Source organism: Nomascus leucogenys, chromosome 4 (genome assembly GCF_006542625.1).
Source record: "Nomascus leucogenys isolate Asia chromosome 4, Asia_NLE_v1, whole genome shotgun sequence".
NCBI lineage: Eukaryota > Metazoa > Chordata > Mammalia > Primates > Hylobatidae > Nomascus > Nomascus leucogenys.
Genome location: NC_044384.1, coordinates 47,075,483 through 47,091,638, shown reverse-complemented (window position 1 = coordinate 47,091,638; position 16,156 = coordinate 47,075,483). Strand labels below are relative to the sequence as shown.

At 39.0% G+C, this 16,156-nt stretch overlaps 1 protein-coding gene across 1 annotated transcript in view; it reads right to left on the bottom strand.

Annotated features, from left to right (window-relative positions):
* KLHL14 (kelch like family member 14) overlaps window positions 1-16,156 on the bottom strand; it is a 101,909-nt gene that overhangs the window by 7,628 nt on the left and 78,125 nt on the right. Inside the window, exons 4-6 of the mRNA XM_003261953.4 lie at window positions 15,088-15,177; window positions 6,792-6,870; window positions 69-259 (exon numbers count right to left, since the gene is read on the bottom strand). Of these exons, the coding sequence (XP_003262001.1) occupies window positions 69-259; window positions 6,792-6,870; window positions 15,088-15,177 (360 nt within the window). The remainder of the gene's footprint in view (window positions 1-68; window positions 260-6,791; window positions 6,871-15,087; window positions 15,178-16,156) is intronic.

Genomic DNA, 16,156 nt, shown 5'->3' with positions numbered 1-16,156 from the left:
ATAGACATACAAGTCAAGAGAGTGCTTTGGAACTGAACTTTGTAACAGAAAGTGGAGGAATTACTTGCCTGAAATGTATATTTTCCCATTGTGCACTGCTCCCGCATGAGCCGCCAGAGGCTGTGGCAAAGAGGACACATAGCGCCATTCATTTGTTTCTAGGTTATAGCACTCCACGCTGGACAAGTAGCCAGTTTCATTCCTTCCACCAATAACATATAAATGCTTGTCCAACCGACATGCATAGAAACTGGCTCTTCTACAATGAAAAGAACCCACAGTAAATCACAAGAGGAGCTGTGAAATGTTACCTTTTGAAATAAGATAAGCACCACACAGCTAGTCAGGGAAAGTGGTGCATTGTGCTTCAGAAAGGGTTGCAAATCTTTAAAAATTACACGTATACCTTATAAGTCTGAGACCTTCTACAGTAATCATATGTATTGCCCTTCCTGGTTAATATTCTTGATATTAAAGTAATAATAGAGGAGAAATTTACCAACTCTTTATTTCAGCCCTTTTTATCTTGCTGTTTATACACTGTTAAGTGTTCATTAATATTTGGGATATTCAGTACCCTGTAAGGATATCGTAGCTCTGTAAGACAAAGTGAAAAATGAGGTAGATAATGTAACAATAATAAATTATCTTGACATTCACTTTCTTTATGGTCCTTCAAGGGTCATTGTTCCCAATTTATAAGAGAACTACATCATCAAAATTTTTCTTCAATTATCCCTTTTTTTACCCTTAGTACTACTACTGCAAATAGAATAACTTTTGTGAACTTCATATAATGTTCAAATTTTGCACTTATATAACCAGTTACAGGAATTTCATCTAAATAGCTTTTTGTGTTGGTTCTTAAAAGGCTGTTAAGATATTTTAAGTCCCTCTTTAAGAGAGGCTTTTGACTATATTATCCCATTATTCCATCAAAGCAAAAGATACAAGCTGTGTTGGAAGGATTGTAGGCAGAGAGACCAATCCTAAAATATGCCATAATTTAGGAGTGAGATTTGAAGATACTGAGGACCTGAATTAGAGTTTTAGTAGAAGAAATAGAAAGGGGTGATGCAAAAGATATTTTAAAGGAAGACGATGTAAAACTTGTCAAGTAATAAAATATGAGCTGAGGGAGAATAACATTCAAATAGCAATCAAAAATTGGGAGTTAGGATGACTAGTTTGAAACTTCAAGCAAGGCTTTGACTCTTCGCTTCTTTTTTTCACTGATACTACTGGAATAATATACTTCACAAGGAAAACATATGGTCCAATATTGAATAAGTATAATTGTTAAGTGCCATGCCCCTCAGAAAATACAGTTTATATTTAATGAATTAATGATCTCTATTAAAATAGATGCTAAGATTCTTGTTCAATGTCGATTGCAAGACAAGGAGTGCTATAGGTTTTTATCAAGTAAACATATGTTGCTTGGAGATTTTCCAGGTTGTGTTTATGAAGTACCAAAACATTTAGGAGGTAGTATGTAGCATGGTGATTAACGATTTGGCTTCTTAAGACTGCCTGGCTAGATGATGTACTAGGTGTGTGGCCTTTGACATGTCACCCAACCCCTCTCAGGCTCAGATTGCTCATCTGGAACATGGGGATGATAATGGTCTCTTTCTCACAGGGCTATTGGCAAATACATATAAGTGCTTGTCACAGTGTCCAGCATTTTGTTCATGTTCAGGAACTGTCAATTAATATGATCTGGATAAAAGGTTTTTAAAAATTGACCATCAAGATGTTTGCATGTAAACATTTCCTAATAATGTTTAAGTGGCAACTAAATACTTTAATATTTGTTTAGATAATTTGTTACCATATAGGCATGATATTTGTTATGGATGTTAATGTATTCAACTTTTGATATTCCTAAAATTATCCTAATAGACATCGTTGATAATTTTAGAGCAATATTTTAGCTATGCTTTCTTTTTCTAGATTTTCTTGATATATTTGAAGGAAATATGTACCTTGGAAAATTCAGAAAGATAATGAAGAACAACAATAATGAAAACAGTGGCAGGGAGAAAAGTAGGAATAAAATAAAGAGAAGATGAGTCAGATTTCATAAAGTAAAGACTTAACCAGGTCCATGTCTTCTGTGGGGTCCGTGAGGCTCTGAAATTGTAATAAAATGCTGTAGATAGATGTTTTTGCACATGTGCATTTTTTGGATGAAGCTTTTTAATGTGATCATCAAAGGGATTTCTGATCTTTAAAAAATTGAGATTTTTCTGGTATGGGGGACTAATAACTTATCTAAATATAAAATAAAATTTCAAAGCAGTTGCAAAATTAAGTGCATACAGATAAACTGATTCCTTCTATTTCCTCAACCAGGCTTCAGTTACTTTCTCATTGAATATGATAGGTCAAAGTTATTCTACTAGTAGTACATTTACCTTTTCAAGTTAAAGTGTTTCATCGAAAAGACTGACACATGTCTACAAAAATCCATCCTAAAGTAACACATATTTTTTTTCCACCATTGACACTAATGTAGGTCGGTACACTTCTTCCATGTGATTCTATAGTAGGTCTAGAATGCATTTTCTTATTTCACTAATGGGCCATCTTTAAAGAATTGGGACTATGTGGGTTATAAGCTGGTAATGGTGAGTTCTATGCAGCATTAGTCTAGAAGAAAAGATGCCAGTTAGTCACAACAAGTATGAACACCTTCTATTTAACTGAGTTTAGATTTTGAAGAATAAGAGGAAGATCTCCCTTTGGTGAACTCATTTTCTGGTCTAAAATTCAGTTTTTTTCACTTTTTACGATCTGGTTCGTTCCTCACCGTGACACCTGGTCAGCCTGTCAGAACCTGCTCTCTTTTCTAGCCAAGGTGTTCTTCATGCGACACTTCATGTGTACTCCTAGCTTTATCCACACAGTGTCACTGTTAGGATCTAAATGGGAAAAAAATCAGCAGGTTTCACTTCCTGATGAAAAGTGCATTTTTAGGTAGAAATTCCAATAGTGAAGATTCTGAGTCTTTTGACTTATTCCCTTGCATGACCAAAGTGAGAGTTCCTGAAATGCATTTTAGAAACCTGATTGTTAACGGTCTGCCAGCAACTGTGAACGTTCGCTCTAGGCTAAAATCTTACCATACCAGGTCTCTCTTGACAATGCTCCCTGCCCCTCTTCGCCACGTGAAGAACATACAAGGTTTAGGCTATTTTATTTTTGGGGGAAAGTAAGTTCAATATTATTAAAGATATCTTATTGGGATTACACTGTTTCTATTTCAAATTGTTCATCTCTCCCTCCTTTAGCCTCCCCTGCCCCTAATGCCAGAAGCAATATTCAGTATTTGTGAGATAAGTTTTAAAAAGATTAATAATAATGCATACCAATATACTTTAAACTCTGTTTATTTTACAGATCTTTACAAGTTCTTTCTGGCTCTTGGAGTTGTCAGTTTATATCCTAAAGCATGAGATTGGATTACTATATCCTTACCCAGCTTGAATTTTTGACTTTTGTCATTGGATTAAAAACAATGGATATGTTAAAAAGAATATTGTCTCCCACTGTTTCTTGTAACACAAAATATTACTAGAAACAAAATATTTAAACTTTGACGCATTTTTGACATATGAAGTTCTTGTCTTTTATTTACTCTGTGAAATAGAGGCTTTGTTCTTAACGCTTCCCAAACTGCTTTTTCTATTTTTTTAGATTAGCTAGGAAGTAAGATCTCCATAAGAATAACACTTCGAACATCAATTTTTACTGAAAAAAAAATTAAGTTACCCAAGCATTTCTACTGATCCAAGTTTTTAATTTTTCCTCTCTTTACTGAAGAATTAAATTCTAAATCTGAGAGCAAAACAATTCATTGGCACTACATTTAAATTTATATTTTCATGTGTTCTTTTCTGTCAGTAAATTCATAGCCAGCAGACATGCAATTCATGAGCAGACTCATGGTTTAGTGAGTCTGAAAGCCATGTGCCCATTTCCCTGCTAAACTGGGAAGGTGTTCTGCACTTTTTCTCTATTCTTTTGGAAGGGTTGGCTAGGTAGGCTATCCTGGGACTCAAATCTGTCAGCACTGAGTGGCAAAAGGCAGATCTCACAAATGCCCCATCAATCTTGCAGCTACATCTCTCCTATGGGCTGGTTGACCCAGCCAACAATCTATAACTTCAAATGAAATTTTTCTGTCAATACCAAGCTTGCATTTAAAATAGCAAGTACAACTCTGTAAGGGTAGGTTACCCCAGAGGTGGCTTACAATGTGTTTTCGTTATTCTCAATTGGTTTGGTGATTTCTCAGCATAATTTTTCAGCAGTTTGGTAGCAGCATAATGGAAGGGGGTAGGTGGGGAACTTCCGGTTTCATTCATGATCTATACAATGTAAAATTAATTAAATGTTTTAAGCAACTTTTCTGATCTGAAGAGTGTCTCATATATTTCTAGATTCTTTTCCTCTTTTTTTAAACCACCAATTAATCTACACTAGTAACTGATTGTACTTGCTATTTTGAATGGAAACTTGGCAATGACAGAAAAATTTCATTTTAAGTTATGGATTGTTGCCTGGGTCAACCAGCCCATAGGAGAGATGCAGCTGCAAGATTGACGGCGCATTTGTGAGATCTGCCTTTTCCCACTCAGTGCTGTAAGGAGCTCTTTATTTGGTCTATCGAGTTGATTGTTCTAAATCTAAAAAAAAAACTTCTTTTACTAGGGACCTGACATGATATACCATAATGACTTAGAAAGAACCGTTAAACAGTCCATCCTGTCAACGGTGGCTGCCGGGCGCCGACAGACCATGGCAGGTCTTTTTATCAGGTCAATGAGCTGCTAAAAATTGTCTAAGTAGGACCCTGCCATGATAGGCCATAGTGCCTCAGAGGAAGTCATTACAGACTATCAAGTAAACAATACACATTTTCAAAAAAATTACTAATTAGGTTTTGCAGCAATACTTCCCATCCTTAGGGGCTCTACAGTGGGATAATTGACCGCGACGTGAGTTATGCCTCCCAAGCCGAAGGCATGAAGGTTAATTATCATGGTGTACAGCCCCCAGCAAAGGGGACCACGGTGATGAGATGATGACATTTCAAACATGTATTGATAGTTGTTTTTTAAGTAAAACTTTTTGGAATAGGTTTGATTAAAGGGCAAAGTGATGCAGCTGTAATAACAGCAACCAGGAAATAACCTCCAAAAGAGAGAAACAGGGTGCACTGGAGAAAGATACCAGGAAGCTTCAGATTCATTAAGTTTGTCAAGCTATTAATTGACTTAGAATTATTTCCTCAGGTACCTTTGAACTAGACATTCCTAGAAGTGTCTGTGGTCCTTAATATATCATGCCTCATCATTTTCACTGTATAGCCTTTAGTCTCTAAGGGAGTTTTAATATATTTACCTGTATATAGAGTAGAAAGTTAGATATTGAGTTTCATTAGCACATAGATTCATGCTGTCTTACTGCAATAAGTACATTTTTGAATAAATGGTATTGTATGAAAATTTTCTTTTAGCTTGGAATTTAGGATTAAGGATCCAATTTAATCTCAGGGTAATCTACTTGAATGTTAAAAAAGAGAGATATTCAGGTGAGAGGTCATGTAAGAAATAGAAAAGAGAACGAATACTGCTGCTGATTCCACCTTTTTTTTTTTTTTTTTGAGATGGAGTCTTACTTTGTCACCCAGGCTGGAGTGCAGTGGTGTGATCTAGGCTCACTGCAACCTCTGCCCTCCGAGTTTAAGCGATTCTCCTGCCTCAGCCTCCCAAGTAGCTGGGATTACAGGCACCTGCCACTGTGCCCGGCTATTTTTTTTTTTTTGTATTTTTTAGTAGAGACGGGGTTTCACCATTTTGGCCAGGTTGGTCACGAACTCCTGACTTCATGATCCACCCACCTCGGCCTCCCAAAGTGCATGCTGAAGAGGCAGTAGGTTGCAGCTTACTGTCTATCACACTGGAGAATTTGCTCAAGAGGATGTCTAGATATTATCTGAAAAGAACCAAGTGTTCAAAATCTAGGCTGTGAATTTGCATGTGCAGATAAAGACATGGCGTCATGCCTGAGGAACAGCTAAGAGAGACAAAATATATGTAAATATAGTAGCCATCTTGTCCTTTGGTAGCCAGGAGACTTGGTTGAGATAACTACTCTGTATCCAAAAAATGAGATGACACGTTGCGAGACTAATTTTTTTTTTTAAAGCTAACAAATGACTTGTTCTTGAATGTATGGATTCAAAGACATTTGGGGAGGAAAATGTAAACAAGATAAAGTTTACTATTGAGATGTTAAAGTTCAGTATTTCATATCTAATTATCTAAATGTCTAATATTTAAATATTGAATTTTAATATTGAATATTGAATTTAATATTAAATAATTTAATATTGAGTATTGAAATGTCTGTACCAAAATGCACATCACTGCAAGTATAGTGTTTTATATTTCAATTTTAGAGTTTAAATATATTATCACCAAAAAGAGTGGTATAGCCAGAGAAATTGTAGCTTTGTTTGCAAAATACCAATCAATATAATCAAGAAAGACAAGCCACACATTTTTTTTTCTTCCTGCATTAGGACAAATAATTGACTTATTTTTCTCTATTGAATTAACAAGGGAGGTCATGTAAATTGGCTAGGCCAAGTTTTGTATTTTGCCTCATATGTCTTTCATTGACTCTGTTTAGCATTCCTTCTCACGAAAAACCACCTAGCACCCATGCCGCCTGTAAAGCCGTCACAAACGTTTAAGGTGCAAGAAATAAACACTTACCTTTCTTGCATGGGTGGAAGTTGAATCCAGCTATTAAATCGAGGATCATATCGGCTGACAAAATTTGTACTGTGTTTTCCTGTAAAAATGTATTCAAGACATTTAAAACTTAGATTCTTTTGTTGATTTGCACATATAGTAGTGTTTTATAAGACGTCTCTATTCTCAGGTTTAACAAACAGATGAATTAAGTAGAGGGAATACCTAACACAGCACGGGTGATGAGTCAATAGAAAAATAAATGTGCCACCTCAAGTGTTTTTCCTCTTTCCTTCTCTTTCCTTTTTCTGTTCTTGCAATGAGTTAGGAAAAACTAAATCAACCACAATAATCAAAGCAACTACATTTACCAAACTGGCTTTTATTACAGTGTTAGGATAAAAATATCTTGGGTGCTATTGGTGTTTTAACGTTTTAAACACAGTAAATTATTGTCTGTAAATTATCAGTTCCAAAGACTGCCTTGTATGATGGTATCTCTGGTTAGAGCCATTAAAAAACTACAACAACAACAACATCAAAACTTCTTACATCTTCTTTCTTTTCAGAAAAAATTATTTTAAAAGACAATATTTTTAGAGAAGTTTTAGGTTCACAGCCAAATGGAAAGAAAGGTATAGAGATTTCCCACGTGTCCCCAGCCCTCACATGTGCATGGCCTCTCTATCGGTGGGAGAGTCTGCTCTCTCTGTTCAAATAATAGCAGCCACTACAAAAAGAGCCTGATTGGGAAAGTTAGTTTTGTTCTACGCATACCATGTAAGTTCCGTGTGTGTATTTGGGGGGAGCACAGTTGCTGTGACATATACACAGGTGTATTTGCTGAAATGGGAAACGTGAATCCTCCGAGCTGCTTAACCAGCTTATCCTCTCTGTTGAGCTGAGAAGCACGGTAATGCCTCCAAGGTATTAAAATGAATCTTATTTTATATGCATGTTGACATTAAAACAAGAAATGGAAGCAAAATAATATATTACATTCACTGTGTAGCACCTGAGATGATAATCATCTAGAGGACTCAAAGCCTTAACTCTAAAAGTCTACCTTTATTTATATACGTGTAACGAAACATTGAGAGATGGGTACCAAATTCACTACAGGACTGAACAGATAGGGGCGTGTGAGTGTGTGTGCATGTGCTCACACAGACATGTCCACCCAACACAATTATTAACCGTACAAATATATATCAAGCACCTAGCACCTACTGTGTGTTTTATGTATTCTAGACTCTGGAAATATATTGGTATGCAAGAAAGACATAGTCCATATCCTTATAAATGAACAAACAGACATATAATATCAAGTAGTGATGAATGCTATTAAAAAATAAAGCCAAGAATGATAAAGGGGAGGCCAGTTTCAGTAGCATAGTCACCTGCTAACAGATGTCTTCTGCAAGCCATGCAAATATCTGCAGAATGAGCCTCTCAGGCAAGGGGGCAGGAAAGAATTAAGTCCCTGGGCTGGCAGTGAGTTCAAAAACAGCAAGAATGCTAGGGTAACTGCACAGAGGTCAGAAAGGGGTCAAGGGCCAGAACATAGTGTGCCTTGTGGGCTGATGCAGGATTTTATATTTTGTTATAAGGACAATAGCAAGTCACTGGAGAGTTTTGAGCAAGTGAAAAACAGTCCAATCTATCATGCTGGCTGCTGTGTAAAGAGTAGACTATGGGGGGCCACTGTGGAAGAGGGGAACTGTCAGGAGGCCACTACAATCATCAAGGTAAGAGCTGTGGTGGCTTGAATGAAGGTGGAGGTGGTGAGAAATGGTTGAGTTTTAAATCTATTGTGCAGGCATAGCCAAGTAAAATTTCCCGAGGGCTTGAATATTGGTATGAGAAAAAATGAGTCATTAGGGATGGCTGCTAGGTTTTGAGCCTGAATAATTGAATGCAAGGTTATGCAATTTGCTGAGGTGGGGAAGACCAAGGAGGAATAGGTGGGGAGTTGGGAAGAGAAGTTATGAGCTCTGTTTTGGAATCAACCTTGAGAGACCTATAGGATCTCAAACAGGAAGTGTCTGGTAGGCCACTGGCTAAATGCGGCTATGGGTGCAAAGTTTGGAGTCATTAGTCCAGAGTTATTATTTAAGAGCATAGGATTGAGTGAAATCATGTATGGAGAGTGTATGAAAATGAAAGACAATGGGTCCTCAGAGTGAGCCCTGGAAAAGAAGAAGTAAAACCAACAAAGGAAAAGAATGCTCAGAGATAGGGGGAAAGGTGTGGTATTTTGGAAGCAAATAGTGTTTCAAAAGGAAGGGAGGTAGGCAAATAAGAAGTGACTATGGGATTTGGCAGCATGAAGGTTGCTGGTGGCCTTGACAAGCATTGCTTCAGTGAACTGGAGGGGATGAAAGCCTGAGTGCAGACTGCTCAGGGGAGACTAAGATGTAAGAAAGCGGACGTAAGAGGATAGGCACTGCTTCTTAGGACTTTTGCAATAGAAAGAAGATTCTAGCTGGAGGATGCAGCATTGAAGGAAGGTTTGTTTGGTTGTTTTTAAAGTTTGGACACACTGGAAAGTCCTTAAGCAGGCAAGAAGGAATGAGGAATAGACTTTAGGATTGGGGCAGAAACAATAATAGGGGGAAGACAGAATATATAAGTTGCAGTGGAAATAAGTGAATAGATTGGAGGTAGCAAAATGAAGAGTTTATCTTCTGAGTGCTTCTATTGAACTAAAAAGGAAGGCCATCACCTGAGAGTGAGGATGGTGACTTTGAAGAAGGAGGCATTTGAAAAGACTGAGGAATGAAATTGTTACCTTGGAGGGTAGAAAGGCGCATTGACCACAGAAATTTAGTGGAGCTGAATAGTAGCCAGCTTGGCTGTGTGGTTTTCTCTGTCCACATTTAGTTGCTCAGGGGCAGGGGAGAGAGGGAAGAGAGTTAAGTTTAACCAGGACTAGTATTGCCAGGCAAATACAGAGGAAGGAGAGAGAGAACAAAAAGGCGGCAGGTTTATGAGGAGAGTGGTTATAGGGATGGGCCATAGAAGCTAAGCTCAGTAAAATGGGAAGTAAGGACACGAGGGGATGATGGACAGTGAAAAGGTGGCGTTACCGGCAAAACAGTGGATCACTGCCACATAAAGAGGCAGCAAATGGTATCATCTGCAGATATCCTTTAAAGTGCTTGGGGTTTTAAGGGATTGAGAATGGCAATAAAGAGAAAACAGAAAAGCTGCTTGCCTCCAATAATATAAAGTATGTGGGGGAAGGTGATATACACTGGCTCCCATTAGAAAGAGTGGCTGGGAAAGCAGTACTCTCAGAAGGTAGCCAGGTTTTGGCTGGGCATGGTGGCTCATGCCTGTAATCCTAGCACTTTAGGAGGGCGAGGAGGGCAGATCTTTGAAGTCAGGAGTTCGAGACCAGCCTGGCCAACATGGTGAAACCCCGTCTCTACTAAAAATACAAAAATTACCCGGGCATGGTGGTGAGCTCCTGTAATCCCAGCTACTTGGGAGGCTGAGGCAGGAGAATCACTTGAACCCAGAAGGCAGAGGTTGCAGTGAGCCAAGATCGCACCACTGCACTCCAGCCTGGGCAACAGAGTGAGACTCCATAAAAACAAAACAAAACAAAACAGCGCTAGGTTTTGATTAGAAAAGAAGTTGAAGGAACCATTCAGAGGAGAATTTAAGGATTATAGATATTTTGCTGATGTGAGATCATGAGTTACAGGAATCACGTGGGAAAGTTTGGATGGTTAGGTTGAGTGGTAAATTGAGTTTTATTTGGGGACATACAGGAAGAGATAAGAGTACGAGGGGGAAAGGAAGACTCAGAAGACTTGGATTTCACATAAGGAGACTCCAACTCAAGAAAGAATTATGTCTAGAGCTGGTTAATAAGTGAGTTTTGTGAAATCTGCAATCATTTCCGCGTAGAAAAAATATCATCATTCTTAGTCAAGTTCCAAGGTTAACTCCCAAATTCAGCTGAAGATTAATGATATTCACAGGAAAGTAGAACCTACCCACCATGTATAGTAATGTTTCTCTAGATGTTTGGTTAGAATTTCCATTTGGAAGATGATGTCTGCCTCCTCCTGGCAATGGGGCTGAGAGTGCCTTCACGTGCTGAGCAGTGGTGGTAGAAACTAGCAATGTTCACTTCTGGTTGTAATGGTAATGGCCTTGATTCAGAGAAGAGGCTAAGCAGAAACTGGTGTAACATGGATGTGTGATGAGAAAATGGTTTACAGAGGCAGGCCAATGATGCAAAAGAGTCTGGGTGTGGTGGCTCATGCCTGTAGTCCCAGCTACTCAGGAGGCTAAGGTGACAGGATTGCTCAAGGCCGGGAGTTCAAGGCAGCAGTAAGCTATGATTGCACCACTCCAGCCTGGATAACAGAGAGAGACCCTGTTCCCAGACCCCCCAAAGAAGATGCAAAAGTAGGGCAAGAATGGAGGACTGGGAAGACGAAAAGAAGGAAGGCGTTCTGGAGGTGGCAAAGGAGGTGCAGAGAGGATAATGAACCTCAGGAGGAATGAGTGTGGTAGAGTGAGGAAGGTGAGATGAAATGGGGTTATTCTCCTTCCTTGTGGCTACTATTGAGGTGCTACCAGCAGCTTGAGAGTGGCAGCCATATGCTATGAAATTTTGGATTATCCTTCACACATTCTGTTTTTTCTCATCCTTTTCATTTTTTTTTTCTGATTTTCCTCCACTTTTCTTTTTTGTGCTGGTGCCCTGTCACCAGACACCATTGTTGCTTAGCACTTGGCTGATGTGATATATGGGGCAAAGGGTGGCGGTTTCCAACCAATAGGTAGAGGAGAAGGAGGTGAGAAGAAAAGAAGTTCCCTATGAGCAGTTGTTTTGGGAGCCAGTTATCAGGAAGTGACAAATGTAAACTGGGTTTGCATAAGCTGGGGCACTGAGAGTCTGCATATTTATTAGAATATGATCATGCATTCCTATCATTAATGACATGAAGAGAGTTGATAGGAGTTAATAATTATATCTGAGTAGAAAACCTTATGTGTGTATTTTGATTATATTTCTAGTAACTAATATATTTGCTGACTTCAAATTGTGGTCATCAATAGATCATCAATAGATATAATTATATTTATTTCAATGAGTACATGTTTGTGTTTTATGAGCATGTCTTGAAATTTGCAATTTTGTACTTCAAGGGCACACATCTCAGATACCATTTTCATAAGAAATAATGCTTAACTTAAGATTTCATCTTTGGGACTGACATACATAACATCTGAACCCATGTATTTAAAAGCTTTCTCCCTGCCAGCAATGATATTAAAGCATGTTATATATTATCATAGGATTGCTATCCTTTATATGTTTTGGTATTAATTGCATGAGGTATTATAATACAAGACCCTCATATTTTAGAGATGGTTGAGTCTCTTCACAGTTTTTAAAATGAGGAATGATGAAGAGTTCCTTGTGAGTGAGTGGGAGCCACTTTCCATGTGATCCAATATTGATTTAATTTCACAGGATCAAAAGCAAAAGCATGACTGTGACACATCTAACCAAATACATATGTTTATGTGAAACACAGTGTATTACAGTGGCTAAAGATGACGGCTCTGAAATCAGATAGACCTAGGTTGAAATCAGCTCAGCTTCTTGTAAGCTATGTTTACTGGCAAGTCATTTAAGCTCTTCAGGCTTAGTCTTCTCATAGTAAAACTAGAGCTATCATGGAATGATTTGCAGGATGCTTGTGAGGACTAAGTGAAATTATGCAGGTGAGTGCTTAGCAAAGTTCCTGGCAATAAGGAGTACTCAATAAGTACTACTACTAATACTAATGAAGTCAACTATGGTTGACCAGATGGATGGTGTATGGAAACCATTCACGGGATTGTGGCGGATGCTCTTGTTCCTTAGCCCAGATTCCTTTATCAGACTGGTGCACCCATTCCCTGGCTGCTGAATGCTGGCTGCTCATAGTCACGGCGGCTCCTCCTGCTGAACAGGCCACCTCATTGCCTTCCCTCATCCCCCACCTGGGGGAAGGCTTTAGCCAATAACTGACATGAAGTGCAAAAGGCTGGCCTGCTTGCCGCAAGGTGTAACCAGTTCTCCTCTATTTAGGTGAGCCCAGCCCATGGTCCAGCCTCCTTTGCCCAAATCTATGCTAAATGACTTCACGTGCCAAATGAGTCAGGGACGCAATGACTCAGCCTTTCATGTGGAAGCTTCCAAAATTCTAAAAAAGGATCTTACACACACACACACACACACACACACACACACACACACAGAGAGAGAGAGAGAGAGAGAGAGAGAGACAGCACTCCCAGGCCTGTATTAAGGCTAAAGGTAAAATTAAAATATAGTAATTAAAGTTATACTAAAATTTAATTCTGTGCATCCTTACTGGTTAAAGCAAAGCAAAGAGATGAATAGTCACATGGTTAGCATTAGTAGTAATTTTCAAAAGCACACAATGCCTCAGTACTTTGGTCTAAAGAATTTATCCTCTGGGGCTTCATAGGGAGCTCATGAGTGGCCATGGTGAGAACCATCCCTATAGTAAATGCAGTTGTGTGCTGTTTCTAGTCATTTCTCACAGCATATTCACTGATGGCTTTAAACCCAACTGCTGTTCCTCTCAGGGCTGGGAAAGAGAAAATCAGTGTAATCCAACAGCATGATTTTATGGGAGTCTGAATTAGTTCAAAGATAAAATCTTGATTCTCTAGACTAGAGGAAGGAATATGTCCTTTCAACTCTCCCCTGTTCCCCCCACCCAGTTCTCTCAGATGTGCCTTTGATTAGAAATTGAACAGCAAGTAGTTACAGGTTTTTGTTTGTTTGTTTTTTGTTTTGTTTTGTTTTTTGCATATGCCTGTGGAACAGGTTTTCTGTGTTGCTACTTAAGGTCTGACTTAAGACCTTAAGTCAAGGAGATTCACAGTGTTTTGTGAGAATGAATTGTGGCACCAAGACTGCTATTTTAACAGAGGCCTATTCTACCTGCAAAGTGCAGTAGGCTGAAGACGTTCCTGTTTTCTCTTGTCATGTTTTAGTTTTAACCTGGCCTTCAAAAAGAATGTTCTGCAGATTATTTGCTTAGATAAACCCAGTGGCTGCACACTGTGTGTTTGCTTACAAATGCTCCTTACAGTTCAAATCACTTCTAAAGAAGGATAAGTTAAATAGTAAATGAGGAGTTTACAATGCATTGTGCGCACGTCAGGGTTTTCTGGTAACATATCGAATCCATCATTACAAAGGTAAGTTAGGGGAGAGATATGAAATATCATCCTTGCTCCTGTTCCAAATCTTTTTCTCACAAAGCCCAGGAACCATCTTCTTTCCAACACTAGAAAATGTGGCACAACAAAGCTGCAGGTCTTGAGAAAGAATGTCCCCCTCTCTTAAAAGAAATGTTCTTGGAGGGTGGCCTGGATTGTTTGCCTTGAAGATTTTCTAGAGTGAACAGATGTAACAATTTTCTATAATTTGCCTTGGTGCAGATGCTGAAAGAGAGCATTCACAATAAAATATATGCAGTATATGTAATTTCAGCTGGATGTTCTGGGGTTTTAAAGTAAAAATGTGTACCTGCAAGCTGTTTTATGGTTTCTCAGTCATAATTATCTCTGTTACACAGAAGGCTACAACTGCAACTCCTCCTTCATGTGCAAGCTTTCCAAAAATATCTTGATAATTTTGTATATTCTGCAAGCCACAGCGTTCTTGTGTTCGATTTGGGAAGTGCGTTAAAATGTTTAATTTCTCTTTGCAATAAGTTTATGACGTAATCACATCAACGGGGAGGATGGTGGATAATCTACGGAAGAAGCACTTGCAAAAGGTACAGCAACTGGAATGGATGTTGAGTAATACCTGCTGCAAAATAACTTCAGCTAAAATTATGTGCGGCATGACTGGACATAATGCTTATGTATTGCAACCCACATTATTATATTGATAAAATAAGAGAAAGGTGGTAGAGAAGATGGTGAGGATTCTTAACAGCTGCAGCTTGCTTCCTTCCTCTGGGGAGTTTGTGCTCATGCTTGTGGCATTCCTCAGGGGATGGATAAGGAGCGGGGCTGGGGTATCACTGTGAAGCCAAATCCCCAGACAGTTGATGAGTGATCGCTCTGCTACACATGTCCCCAGTTAGCTCAATGATTGACCCTCTCTCCAATTGTCAGCCCCATTTCCTTACTACTTCATTTGTCCCCGTTGCACAGAAATGTATTTTCCACACTAATTACAAAATGGACTGCTACTGATGCCCTTCATTGCACACATACTTGTTGAGCACCTCCAATTAAGTTGTTCAATAGTTACCATTCGGATTCCACTGGTCCTCTCCACCCAACACGAACAAGAAGTTTTCCACCTCCACAACGCAGTGGTGGGCACTGTTGTATGGCATAACTGAAATTAAGAAAAAAAAAGACATATGAAATTTTCCATCTCAGGATTTGCTACCTTGGCTCACTGGCTATTTGTTTCACTGAAGTGCATAAAATGTGAGACTGAGTCAGAGGAAGAAGAATGCACAGGTAAGCCAAGCCGCTACTCACCAATCCAGGGATCCCTACGCAGTGACTCAGCGGTGTGCTCCCAGCGGTTTCAAACCCAACCCCTTTTGACTAATTTTACATAATGTTATTCCAGAAATTAGTCAAGAACAACCTGCCATGCCGCTTTCGATTCCTAGGTTCTTCTAGCCTGCCTGATGATGTGGACAGTGATCTGAACGAGTGACACTCCTAAATGGTCAGGGCTGGGGTTACTTCTTGGAAGAAGTAACCCTGAATACACTTGGAGCCATTAAGATGCTCTGCCCAACTTGGTTTGCTGGCAATCTTTCCATAAACAGACTCAGGGTGCTTGGTCGCTTTCTATTCCACAGCAATGAACAAGCTGAATTTCCATACAGTTTTAAGTTTTTAAATTAAGGTCCTGCTGATTTAATGCCTCCTCCAAATGTATATGCTTAATTTCCTGTACAATGTCATTAGCAGCACAATCACACATTCTCTATCTATCTGCTTAGGAGCTCTTCTGTAACAAAGATGAAAACTGTCAGGAATATCACAAATATCTATTCTCCTTGCCTCTCCCTTCTCTCTGCCCAAATGTGGTGGATGTGAGGAGGGGGCATTATTCAGAAACCCACTAATGCCAGCTTTCTCTGTATTTGTTCTGATTTACATTTCCTTTGGGGAGACACAAAGTACCAGAATAGGATGCTCCTGTCTCCTTTTGTGCTGTGCAGTGTTAGTGTCTGCTACAATAATATCCTATGGTAAATGTAAACGTATACAGCATTAGTTATCATATCTCCTACAGTGCTTTGGGCCCAGTAGGAAAAATGATGTCCTTGTTCAGCTCATCATATGGGCACCTT